The sequence below is a fragment of the Triturus cristatus genome, chromosome 5_2 (assembly GCF_964204655.1).
Source record: "Triturus cristatus chromosome 5_2, aTriCri1.1, whole genome shotgun sequence".
Taxonomy (NCBI): Eukaryota; Metazoa; Chordata; class Amphibia; order Caudata; family Salamandridae; genus Triturus; species Triturus cristatus.
In genome coordinates, this window is record NC_140588.1 from 909,799,035 (window position 1) to 909,812,290 (window position 13,256).

The 13,256-nt window shown below is 47.7% G+C and overlaps 1 protein-coding gene across 1 annotated transcript in view; it reads right to left on the reverse strand.

The window, feature by feature from the left end:
* Positions 1–13,256, reverse strand: part of CUL4B (cullin 4B) — a 761,875-nt gene that overhangs the window by 577,722 nt on the left and 170,897 nt on the right. The window contains exon 6 of the mRNA XM_085608106.1: positions 10,575–10,648. Within this exon, the coding sequence (XP_085464232.1) occupies positions 10,575–10,648 (74 nt within the window). The remainder of the gene's footprint in view (positions 1–10,574; positions 10,649–13,256) is intronic.

Sequence of the window (13,256 nt, forward strand, 5' to 3'; positions counted from 1 at the left end):
TGGCCGAGGTTCCCTTTGAATGGGGGGGGTTGCAGGTTCACTTCGAGTTGCCGTAAGCCCTGCCGTGCCAGTCGATTGTCTACTGGGGAATGACATGGAGCACAACGCTTGGAAGGAGGTGGAATACCGGACTCATACTGAGATGCTGGGTACACCTGACTGGGCCTGTGTGAGCACAAGGTCCGCGACTACCCGGAGAGGGAGTTCGTTTCGGCTGGAGCCTGGAACAAAGGCCCAGCCAGCTGCCGGTCAAGGGAAGAACCGAGGACAGGAGGAGCCTGCCTCGGCGTCCACACCCCGTAGGACGGATAGGCCACCGGAGGTGGTGGACCAGGAGTCTGCGGTGGGGGACGTTACCAACCTGGAGGACCTACCCATCCCGGCCGAGTGGCACGTGGAGGGAGGCCCGTCCAGGGAGGAATTCTGCCAGGGCCAGAGGGAGTGCCCTACCCTTGAGGGGCTGAGGCGGCAGGCCGAAGCCCAGGCAGCAGGGAACGTTGAAGGGAACTACAGTGTTTACTGGGAGGATGGCCTCCTCTACAGTGAACCCAAGGCACCCCTACACGGATCGTCACGAGCCTTGGTAGTCCCTCAACGTTATCGAGCCTTCCTTCTGGAGTTGGCTCACGAGATCCCATTGGCAGGACACTTGGGGAAAGACAAGACCTTCGCCCGTCTTGTTCCACACTTTTATTGGCCTCAGATGAAAGTGTCGTCCGATACCTACTGCCGGACATGTGTGTCTTGCCAAGCCAGTGGGAAAACAGGGGTGAAGCTGAAAGCTCCCCTGGAACCACTTCCTGTCGTTAGCACCCCCTTTGAAAGGGTGGGCATCGACATTGTGGGTCCGTTAGATCCGCCAACGTCAGCTGGTCACAGGTTTATCCTGGTTCTGGTGGATCATGCCACACGGTACCCAGAGGCAATACCTCTGAGGACCATAACAGCACCTGTTGTGGCTAGGGCCCTGATGGGAATCTTTACCCGAGTGGGTTTTCCCAAGGAAGTTGTGTCCGACAGGGGGACCAACTTCATGTCAGCGTACATGCGGGCGATGTGGAAGGAGTGTGGAGTGACCTACCGGTTCACAACTCCTTACCACCCCCAGACCAATGGTCTGGTGGAGAGGTTTAACAAAACCTTGAAAGGCATGATCAGAAGTCTGCCTGAAAGCCTGCGGAGGAAATGGGACGACCTCCTACCCTGTCTACTCTTTTCTTACAGGGAAGTGCCACAGAAGGGAGTGGGCTTCAGCCCCTTCGAGCTTCTGTATGGGCACCCTGTACGTGGACCTCTCAACCTGGTGAGAGACGGATGGGAAAGAACTCCCAGAAAGCTTCCCCAGGACGTGGTGAGCTACATGCTGGCCTTCCGGAGCCAAATGGCTAAGTTGTGGAAGCAAGCTTCTGACAACTTGGAAGCCAGCCAAGCAGTGATGAAGGCGTGGTATGACCACAATGCTCACCCGGTGGAGTTGGAGCCTGGCCAGAAGGTGTGGGTGATCGAACCAGGAGAGCTTAGCGCCCTCCAGGATCGCTGGTCAGGACCCTTTGAGGTGTTGGAAAAGAAGGGTAAGGCTACCTACTTGGTGGACCTGAAGACCCCTCGACAGCCCCTACGGGTGCTGCACGCCAACCGCCTCAAACCCCACCACGAGAGGCCCGAAGTCATCTTGATGATGGTGACTGACGGAGGAGAGGACGTGGAAAGCGAACCTCTCCCCGATTTGTTTGCGTCTCAAGAAAAGGATGGGTCGGTGGAGGGAGTGATTCTCTCCCCATCTCTAACTCCTGAACAGCAGGAGGACTGTCGCCAGGTCCTGGGACAGTACTCTTCGTTGTTCTCCCTTGTCCCGGGTAGGACTCACCTGTGAGTCCATGATGTGGACACAGGAGACAGCCCACCTGTGGAGTCCAAGATCTACCGGATGTCAGACAAGGTGAAGGCCAGCATTCATAGTGAAGTCACTAAGATGCTGGAGCTAGGAGTGATCGAACCTTCTAGCAGCCCCTGGTCCAGTCCGGTGGTGTTAGTACCAAAAGCTGCACCACCGGGTGCCCAACCGGAACTGAGGTTCTGTGTGGACTACCGGGGACTGAATTCAGTGACCAAAACTGATGCTCATCCGATCCCTAGGGCGGATGAATTGATTGACCGGCTGGGAGCTGCCCAATATCCAAGTACCTTTGACCTTACTTCTGGGTACTGGCAGATCTCTTTGACTGATGGAGCAAGGGAAAGGTCAGCCTTCTCCACGCCCAATGGCCACTACCAGTTCTGTGTGATGCCCTTTGGGCTCAAGAACGCACCTGCCACGTTTCAGCGCCTGGTAAACCAGATCCTCACCGGAATGGAGAGTTTCTCTGCTGCTTATCTGGATGACATAGCCGTCTTCAGTAACAGCTGGGAGGATCACTTGCGTCACCTGCAAGCTGTTCTCCAGGCCCTGAGACAAGCTGGATTGACGATCAAGGCCAGCAAGTGCCAGATCGGGCAGGGGTCGGTAGTGTACCTTGGACACTTGGTGGGTAGGGGAGCGGTGCAACCCCTCCAGGCGAAGATCGAGGCCATCATGGCCTGGGAACCCCCCCAAGACACAGACTGAGGTCCGAGCTTTTCTGGGCCTCACGGGATATTACCGCCGCTTCGTGAAGGGGTACGGTACCATCGTAGCCCCCCTCACGGAGCTCACGTCCAAGAAACAACCTCGACGGGTAGTCTGGACGGAGGCTTGTCAGCAGGCCTTTGTGAGATTGAAGAAAGCCATGTGCGAGGCCCCGGTCTTAAGGGCCCCAGACTTTTCCAAGGAGTTCATTGTCCAGACAGATGCATCAGAACATGGCATTGGGGCAGTGTTATCGCAACTCAATGAAGAGGGTCTGGATCAACCCGTGGTCTTCCTATCCCGGAGACTACTTCCCAGGGAACAGAAGTGGAGTGCAATAGAGCGTGAAGCCTTTGCAGTGGTATGGGCTCTGAAGAAGTTGCGGCCATATCTGTTTGGCTCGCACTTCCTAGTTCAGACCGACCAAATACCCCTTCGTTGGCTGATGCAGATGAAGGGGGAGAATCCCAAGTTGTTGAGGTGGTCTATTTCCCTACAGGGAATGGACTTTCAGGTGGAACATCGGCCTGGAGTGGACCACGCCAATGCAGACGGTCTCTCAAGGTATTTCCGCCTTAGTGATGAGAACTCCCAAGGGGTTGGGTAGCTCTCCCCACTTTCAGCTGGGGGGGACGCGTGTTAGACCCGTCAGCCCTTTGGGTGGTCCCTCCTCATCATTATTTATTTTGTCCCACTTTTGCCTCAAACCCTGTTTGAATTTTTCCTTTTTGGGAACCACCAGACTTTTTAGTGTTGCTGCAGATTCAGGGAGCCATTTTATCTACCCCTGGAACTTCTGTCTGAGGGCCTGGAGCACAAAATGGTGGCCACCTGTGACATCACCAGCATCCACTGGAACCTACTAGCACCTTCCAGAACCCTGTGACAGTTGGAGGCGGTTTAGAATGTTGGGAAGCTAAGACAGAGAGTTGGCAGTTGGAGCTGGCAGTTGGCACCTGACTGGTGAAGAGTGAGCAGCAGAAACCTGAAGGAGGAAGGAGTGAGGCAGCAGGGGTGGAAACTTGTGCCTGGAGTGGGGTCCATAAACCCACCCTTGATACTAGTCCCTACTGACTGAGCCCAGCCTGGAGCCCTGTGTGGGAAGAAGCAAGAAAAACCAACTTAGGGACCTGGACAGCAGGAACAGGCCTTAGAAACCAAGAACAGCAAGATCCTGACCTGGATACTGGTTTCCCTGGAGTCCGACGTCGAGTAGCCTGGAGACCTGGAGCCCGAGGTGGAGAAGCGGCGCTGACTGGAAAAGCAGACGTCGTACCCGGAGCCGCCAGAGGTCGAGAGAGGGCGCCGACGGAGGTCGGAGAAATACCAGAGGTCGAGGAGGAAGTCACCCGAGGTTGAGTGAGCGGCGTCGACGGGGGAGTGAAGTCCGCCCTCCGGAGTCGCCGGAGACCGAGGTGAAGTGTGCCGGAGGTCGGGAGTGGAGATCGCACTCCGGAGTCGCCGGAACCTGAGAGAATCGTGCCGGAGGTCGGGAGTGGAGGTCGCACTCCGGAGTCGCCGGAACCTGAGGAGAGGAGCACCGGAGGTCGGGAGTGGGGATCGCACTCCGGAGCCGCCGGAAGTCGACATCGAGCCACGGCCGGCCGACGTCATCGAACCAGAGGTCGCCATCGGACCGGAGCCGCCCGAAGTCGACATCGAGCCAAGACTGCCCGACGCCATCGAATCGGAGGTCGAGATCGAGCCGAGGCCGCCGACATCGAACCGGAACCGCCTACCGGCGTCGTCAAGAACTGACATTGTGCCGAGGCCGCCGACATCGAACCGGAACCACCTCACGGCGTCGACACGACTCCAGCGGCGTCGGAGCTTCAGAAAAAGGGCAGTAAGTGGAATAGAGGGCGCCAAAGGCCCTGTGGAATCCTAAGAGACTACTCTAGGGGTTAGAGAGGTGCTGGAACCAGCTGGACTGTGCCAGGGGTGAGCTGAGACTAATTCAGAGGGGTTGTGTAGAGTGAGAGAGCCAGGTCTCTAGTATTCCCCCCTTGATCTACCTCAGTTTAGGCCTCAGCCTTGTCCAAGCCAGGGAGTAGACAGCCTCAAGCCATCCACATAACTACAAGCTGTGCCTGGGCCAAATCAGCCCATAGTAATCTCAAATGTGATCTGATTGTATGAGTGTCACTGTCAGCTTTTAATTATTTATTGAGGGCACTGTATTTATGGTATTTAACCTATTTATTGCTTCACTGTATTTATTGTTCCACAGTATTTATTGTTGCACAATATTTATTGGTTTGCAGCATTTATTGCCTCAGAATATTTAATTGCCTGTATGTATTGCACTTATATTTATGCCTTCCTTATTTATGATCACCCCTATTTATTGAATCATTAAGACAGTGTTTATTTGACCTGCACTATTTAAAAAGCCTTGTATATTGTGATTGTGTATTATTTATCTAATCAGCAACTAAGAGAAAAAGAAGGTAAAGAAAGATATTTTCATAATTTTTACGGTGTAGAGTCGTTTTTGGAACGAATGCACAAATGGTTATTGTGTGGGTATGTCGTATGCTTAGCACGGTGCCTGATTCCTGACCACTCGAGCCAAGCTACCACTGTATGTCCTGGAAAGACTCAGTTACCACCAACCCTTTCCGGTGTGGGAGTGGAGTATTTCCAACACTGACTCTCTACTGAAACTCACAAAACCTGCTCTAAGGCAAGTGGATCTCTATTTCGAACCACTGGAAACGTAAATCAACAGGGCCTTTAATTTAATTTGCTCATTTACTGTGTTGTTGCTCCAAATTGCCACAAAAATAATTCTTTCTTGGACAGCTGAGAATCAGCCAGCATTTGGAACCAGGTGTAATTTATTTACCAAATAGGTCAGGGCTCCAAGATAAAGTGAGTTTGCATAATCCCACCTAGAGGTTACAAGAGCTAGCAGAATTGAATTCAAACTCTGCACTGGTTTTAGAGATGCTAAAACAAGCCACTGAGGTTGCCCGAATCTGTGACCTAAACAAGAGGACTTGGTCAAACTTTATGCATTTTCCTACCACTGTGGACGGGACTGGCAGTACCCCAATATCAATTGGCCACAATTGCAATAGGTTGAATTGACAATGGCTGCCAAAGAAAAGTAGCTCAGATTTTCCAGAGTTCAACATTAGGCAACTAATAATAATAATAATCCACATTTGTAAAGCGCGAACAATCACCCATAAGGGTCTCTATTCGCTGGGGGCCGTCGGGAAGAGTAAGCAAGCTATTGCCCAGAGTCACATGGTGCTGGGCTAATCTGACGCCGGCACTGGGGATCGAACCGTGAGCCCCAGATTCTGGAGTCAGTCGCCCTGGCCGCGGCGCCACACCTCTTCCCAACCCAACTCAATCATTCATTCATTCATTGTTTACTGTGGGACTAAGCCAATAAAACGATACCAAAGGGGATGATGGACAGAGCGTTTGAGCAAATCAAACACTCACCCCCAGTCATCTGATCTGGGTTTACTCCATCATCATTCTTTAGCTCACTCCACCACCCCAGTTCAGACATGGCCATATGCAAATCAGTCTGACCCTGTGCCTCATGGAAACAGTCCAGCCCGGACTGCCAAGCAAAGTCTTCCCTGGACCGGAAACAAGCATCCTGGGACGGGTTTCGGGTTCATAACTCTCATCAGCCAGGCTATCTTGAATCCAGAGGCAAAGTGAGGCACAGGGTCAAGACTGATTTGCATATGGCTGGGTCAAACTGGAACGGCATGGTGAGCAAAAAAACGATGGATTTAGGCCCAGATCTCTGTACTGGGGTGAATGTATGACATTGTTCTGCATTCTGTCCATCAACTGTTGTTTTTGCGTAAGCCCATAAAACATCACACAAATATATCTTTAAAATACAATAAATCTTCAAAATACAATATATTAATACGACAGTAATCAGATTTTCCCACAACACATTTCGTCAAAACAAATAAATATAAAATATTCTGTGTATTAAATAACCTTTAAATGTTTTAACCGCATGCACAATACAATTGTATTTAAAAACAATGAATTGTTTCAGCAAAAAATGGTTGCTAAATAGAAGCATAGACAAATATAAAACAACTAGTTAAAGTAGAAGACCCAAGGATTTCCTTGGTATCCACACTGAGAACAGGTAGCTGCTGATACTTGTACAGAAAGGTTACTATTGGACCTGAAGACTCGATGCGCTACATTAAAATTCCCTAATCCCAGAGTGTTACAGGGGGATCTAAACCAGGACTTTCTTGGTTTTGCATATGATTGGCAAAAGAGCATTAGATGAGTCAGATCTTCATTTGCATATTTACAAAGAGCACAGGTCTAACCATATTCTTCTACCACTTATTAGTACATTTGTTCCCTTTCAGTATGCCCAACCAAAACTTTTGTATACAAGGTTCGTGAGTTGATGGGGGGGGGGGGGGGGGGATATACACATTCGTGTATGGTTCTGGAGCTGGTACAAGAGTTAAAAACTCATCGACTAGCCCTCCTGCCTTCGCAGGGCATTGGATATTATTTGTTTTGTTTGCCCAAAATGCCTCCTTGATCGTTAATCTGGTGTTGCTGTTTATCAATGTAAGATTATTCTAGTACAAATTCAAACCTACGTCGCTGAAATTTGTTTTAATGTGGTAGAACTATCGGATAAGGTTACAATTCTTGTGGTTTATTACTTCTTCCAAAGCATGTGTATAGGGAGAAGGTTCAAGTGTTACCCACAGTCTTACCCAGAATAACAAAGGTCTTCATGTAGCTAGATTACCAATTCTGTTTTGTTCTGTTTCATAGAAGAGAGGAACCAACGGTGTGCTCCTTGGTAGGTTAAATAGTGATCTCAAATTTTATTTTATTTTTTTCCCCATTAGTACTTCCTGTTCCCCATATTCCTGCCCCATAAAGGGCAGCAGCCTGGGCTTTAGACCTAAAGACCTCGATTACTGGGGTTACAGGGTGGTTGTTTTATACTTCTTGCTAAACGCGAAAGCACTATGATGAATGGTCAGTTCGCTTTTTTGGAGGTGCAACTTCCATGTGCCGGTTTTATCCAACCAAACCCCCAGATAATCAAACTTTTCTGAAGTTTGCAATTTCACCTCTTTCCAAAGAAAGGTTCCTCTGTGAGATTTATGTGGTCTTAAAACAATTATCTTTGTCTTGGAGGTATTTACCTTTAAGCCTCAAAGATCACAGAAAGCAACAAATTTGTTAAGAAGGTTTTGCATCTCAACTGGTGTGCGAGATAGCAATAAGGTATCATCAGCGAATAACAATGTGGGGGTTGATGCACTCTCCTCCCTGGATGAGAAATTAGTGCTCCTGAAAAGGAAGAATTATGGCACATTTTGATAGACAACATTAATCCCTCTGCCTCAACAACGTACTACTCCAATATCCCCCCTGAACAAGAAAAGCATGACTGGTAAATCATGGCAACCCCTCCTCCCTTTCGGTTTTCCTAATCGGAGTGGAGAATAGAATAGTCATCTGGCATGGCTTCGGCAATGGCCACACCAGAGGACGCATTAACCATGTCTCAATAAGGAATAGCACATTCCGAGGGCCATACAGCTGTGGCAAAAATGATAAAATCCCTGCTTCCTACACCACATTGCAAATATTCCGGTGATTCCCTGTTGAAGGACACTCGGAAACTTGGATAAACTCCTAGGGATCTTATATTGCACATCTGCTGTGGAGGGCAGCCCTAGCGAAATTACAGTTTCCATTGAATTCGGGAGGCCTAGGTGGTCCAAATGTTTAGCAAAATGTTTTAGCAAATCAACTGTAGTGGCTTGCCTGGTGGTGTCGCTGGTGGCACTGGGGAAGTATCCACTAACACGAATAGCCTTGCAGTGCTTCGCTAGGGGCCGCTGGCAAACTCTAAATTCCTCCTCCCTTGCGTCCTGTGTTAAGTCCCCTTAAGTGCACTGGCCAGCTCTCTAGATGAGACTTACAATGATGGGACAGAGCAGGCCTCGCTACTACTGGCCATCTGTTCCAAAGTGGGCACTGCAGAAGTTGGAAGACTTACAAACCCAATATAACCTACACCCAGGCCAGATTTTCATCTATAGTTCCATTTGCTGACTACTGCAACGCCAATGGCAGGTAAAGACCACCGAACCAACCACAAACTTCTTTTTTGATTGCCTATACACACTAGGTAACAGACAGACTCTAAAAACCTGGATCACAGGAGCACTGATCACCCCCTACTCTGATCTCTCAACAGCACTTACATTAAACTTGGGCGGCAGAGTTTGGCAGAGATTTGCATAAAAAGAGTGTGTGTGGATTCTGGAGTATCCCAGCAAAATTACCTATAATGCATTCTCCAACTGACACAGATTACGTCCTTCATAGAGGTTGTCTCTCATGAACAAGTTTTCATTGCATATTACCAGCTGCCCCAGACACGCGCGCCCTTTGTGGCTCCTCCGAAGCCAACCTCAAACACACGCTGTGCGACTGCAGTGCCCAACCCTCTAACACTATTGGTGGGAAGTCCTCCAAATGCTCTCAGCGACCACAGCTCGACTCATTAAATAATTGAGAGGTAGGAGCCTTGTGGATTTACAAAGACCGAAGAGATACAAAACTGCCTCCCGCTTCATTGTTTTGGCCCTCGCACTGGCAAACCAGGCAATAACACTGAAATAGAAGAATGCTGTTGTTGTCTCTCCCAGTGGTGAAGCATGGAAAGCAGCAGTTATGTGATGGGCTGAATAAGAGGCAATAGCGCTGCATAGAGAAAAACCTAAGAGCCTATGCAGACTACCTATAGACCAGATGTGGGCTATACTACAATCTCGATCCACTGAGCCTAGACCAGACGATTCCCCCCTCCACTCCATGATACTAAATTTGTGAAATGCTCTTGTTGAACTCCCCCAAGCTGCAGTTACTGGATATCTCTTTTCACAACATGGGCGTGAAGAAAGAGGGGGGGGGGGGGTGAATTCAGCCTTTTATGCCCCCAAACAACCCAACTTAGATCCAAACATTGCCCCACATAGTTACCAGCTACTGGATAGAGTATACAACTATCACAGTCACCCGTGTGACAATTGTACTTTAGTCCATATCCAGCAGGCCCTACTGCACACCCTGCCCTCCCCCTCCAAGTTTGATACAATTCCACTTTTACCCTCTCCAGAGGAGGGTGCTCTCATACGTACCAGATACATTATTTCCATGGCTGGATACCTCCCTCCACTATTACCTGCTGCTTACTTATCAGAACACCACGGCGAGGATGACAATTTGAAACCCACCCATTGCCTGAAATGCTATGGTGATGACCCTGCTAAATATGTGATGAGATGTATGCATCTTTACATGTACGAAAAATTCAATAAAAACTTTACAGAAGGTATACCACATTCCACTTACCGTCATTTAAAAGAGACCCAAATTTCCAGCATATGCTTAGCTTAGGGAAGCATCTAGCAGGAATCACCCCGCCTTTAATCTAGGTTGTTGCCACCCCAGGCCTTTTAGTCCATTCTTTTTCGCAGTATTCTTTACACTGCTGTATAGCTTCTGGATTTTTGTTTGCATCCTCTCATTTGATATGCCTTTCCTCATTATCAACCCACACGATTTGCCTGCCAACTGTCAGAGAATTTCTCCTTTAAGCATGTTATGTAATTCTGTTTCTTAACTATGCTCTGCCCGCTGTTGTATGTTTTAGGAATGTCTGTCTTAAGCAAGGAACATTATGACCAAAGCACACGGTAAACTACCAGTCCCAGTTTCGAATACAAGAAATGACAAGCAGGAAAAGGTGCAATAGCCACTAAACACAAACTAAAGCTTTCAATAATGCAGCCCACAAGTGAACACTTAATTTAGTGTTTATTAAAATTAATTTGCTTACCCGGGCAGAGGGACTAAAAATCTAATTAATTTCAGTAAGTAATATTTCACATATAGTGCAAATGTGTTTTTCCATTCTTACCAAATTGATGGCAGCATTGAATTCTGTAGAACATATGTCCTGTCCAAAAATAAAAATATACTCCTAATCATGATCTGTAAAACAAAGAAAATGTGTTGATTCATTTCTAGCATGTTATTTTGGGTCTCAAATCTAGCACAATACATAGGAGGAGCAATGTGGTTAAACTGCTGAACGCTTTCTGAGCAACCCTAAACCAAAAAGGCTACAGGCATACAAAAGTCTTAACAAAAGTTAACCACAGTAGTAACATCTATACAGAAACAAAGCATGGAATGCTCTGCACCAAACTATGTGCCATCATTTAAACCTGATAAGAATTGGGGACTACAGTTTCAGCACAGTTTGAAGTCACTGACCAATGCATGCAACAATTAAACAATTTAAAAACCAAGGCATGCAGACTACAGAAAAAACAGTGGTTGTTGGAAAAAAGAAAAGTGCCAGAGTGCAGGAAGAAAATTAGAGAATCTAGAACAAAGTGAACCAACTGGTTTTCACAATTCCACCACCCCATCGCAAACATATGCCGCCATGCATGCACAGGAAGCCATATACCACTAAAAGATGCCCGCATATGCATTTAAGCAGCCATTTTGAAGCTTGGCTTTAATGGATGTTAACCACAGTCAGTTTGCAGGAGACACATTTTGCAGTGTGGGTGGTGGGAAATCTGTTTGGGAGTGTTTTTTCAAGCTACATGTGTAGGTAGTGGTAAAAAGACGTAACAGATTTTTAGTCTTCAGGGCAGGTAGTGGTAAAGGGACGGAAATCGATAAAAAAAAAAAATATATGGGTGATGAGAGTAACCCTCCCCCCAAAAAATATGTAAACGTATACATACATCATATGTACTGCATTGTACATTGCACTTGTATGGCTGTACGACTGAAATAAAGTTTTGTATACTGTATATCATTTATACACACACACACGCCCACACTCACCCACACACCCATACAAAAAAGAATATCGGACAATTGGGTTTCAAAATACCATAGTGTGATATAACTGCTGCAAAAGTCAACGCGTGGTGAAGGTATGCGTGGTAACAACTGCTATTCCTTTAAAGACTAAGCAAACACAAAGAGATGATGGACGGAGTGCTGAAACTTTTCAGACACTCACCGCCCGTCACAGATCTGGGTCGAATCAATCATTGTTCTTTAACTCACTTCGCCACCTCAGTTAAGACCCAGCTATATGCAAATCAGTCTTGACCCTGTGCCTCATGGGAACAGTCTAGCCCGAACTGCCAATCCAGGTCTTCCCTTAACCAGAGTTAAGCATCCTGGGACCGGTTTCGGGGTAACACCCCTCATCAGCCAGGCTAGATTGAATCCAGTGGCAAAGTGAGCAAGGGACCCACACCTTTAAAGACAGCCCACCCAGCCAAACGAAAATGCCACCAATGTTTGAAAGGATCTGAATAGAAGCCCACACTTATGTGCTATATGTGTATGGGTACTGGTAACATGAGGGCAGTGCTTAATTTGTAAATGAATGAGTGCAGGTACCCAAAAGCTTGGTTCCAGAGGTGCTATTAAAAATCAGTGTGCTAAATGCCAAGGCTACGTAGTGTTGTATTTACCAGAGGCCTCTTTAATCCACTACCAGACACTGTTGCCCCTACGGTCCTGTTTGCCCCCATCACCAGGTTGACCACAAGAAGTGAGGGCCTCCAACGCAAGTGACCCACCAGACAAAACACCTCTGCACCCAAGCCCAACACCTTGATTCCAAACCAAACAACAATGCTCCTCTGGGTTAAAGAGTAGCGTTGGAGGCTGCAGTCGCGGGCAGAACCTCTGCGCCCGACACACTGGGGCAGGTGGATTCAGGCTGTTGGTGGTTCTTTGGACCTTGGCCCCTAGGTACCTTAGGTCTAAGAGAGTAACCCTGAGAATCGTTTGTAAGTGTACCTGTGCAGTGAATGTTTTGCCTATGGGATAACATTACTGCGTTCGAGTCTCGTGCTGCAAATCTGACAGCTGTGATTTTCTACTGTTTTAACTGTAAAGATCAGTAACGTCTAAGGTACTTGCTGGATTCCGATGATGTTGGTGTCTGAAATTATATAAAAATCAGTGTTTTTGGTCTCAGAGTCCTCCTTGAGTGGGTGTCTCAGTTGTTGACTCTGTGTGTACAGTAGGTGCTTGACACTGCTCTCTGGTGGGCCTGGACTGCTTGCCCGCTCTGCCACATAGAGGTTATTTGGAATTGTTGGTTTGGGCCCTGTGGGCCAGTGGGGGTTGTCTGGACTTTGTGTGGTGTGCCTCGCTTTGATGTACTGCATGGGAAGCCAGCTTCCTACAACCATCATGTACTATTTTGACAGTTGCTAATTACTTTCTTACAATTCCTTGCGAAAGATCACAGGCATTTATTCAGTATTTTGATCATATATGTGACTGTTCATAAAGTTAACCAACAGCAAATTACATGAAAACATTGATGTTAAAAGTGAAGTTGACGTATGGAAATATGTCTGCCACTTTGACGGAGGAATGTTTTTAAGTTACTGAAGCCCCGAGCATAGCTGGAACTTTTGCACAATTAATATCTATGCATGAAACACGAGGGCAAAGTTCCAGTCTTTTGAATGGTGAGAGCCACCTCAGGAATAAATGATTAGGGACATGACGGTCATCCTCAAAATAGTAGTTTGCACTCTTGCTGATC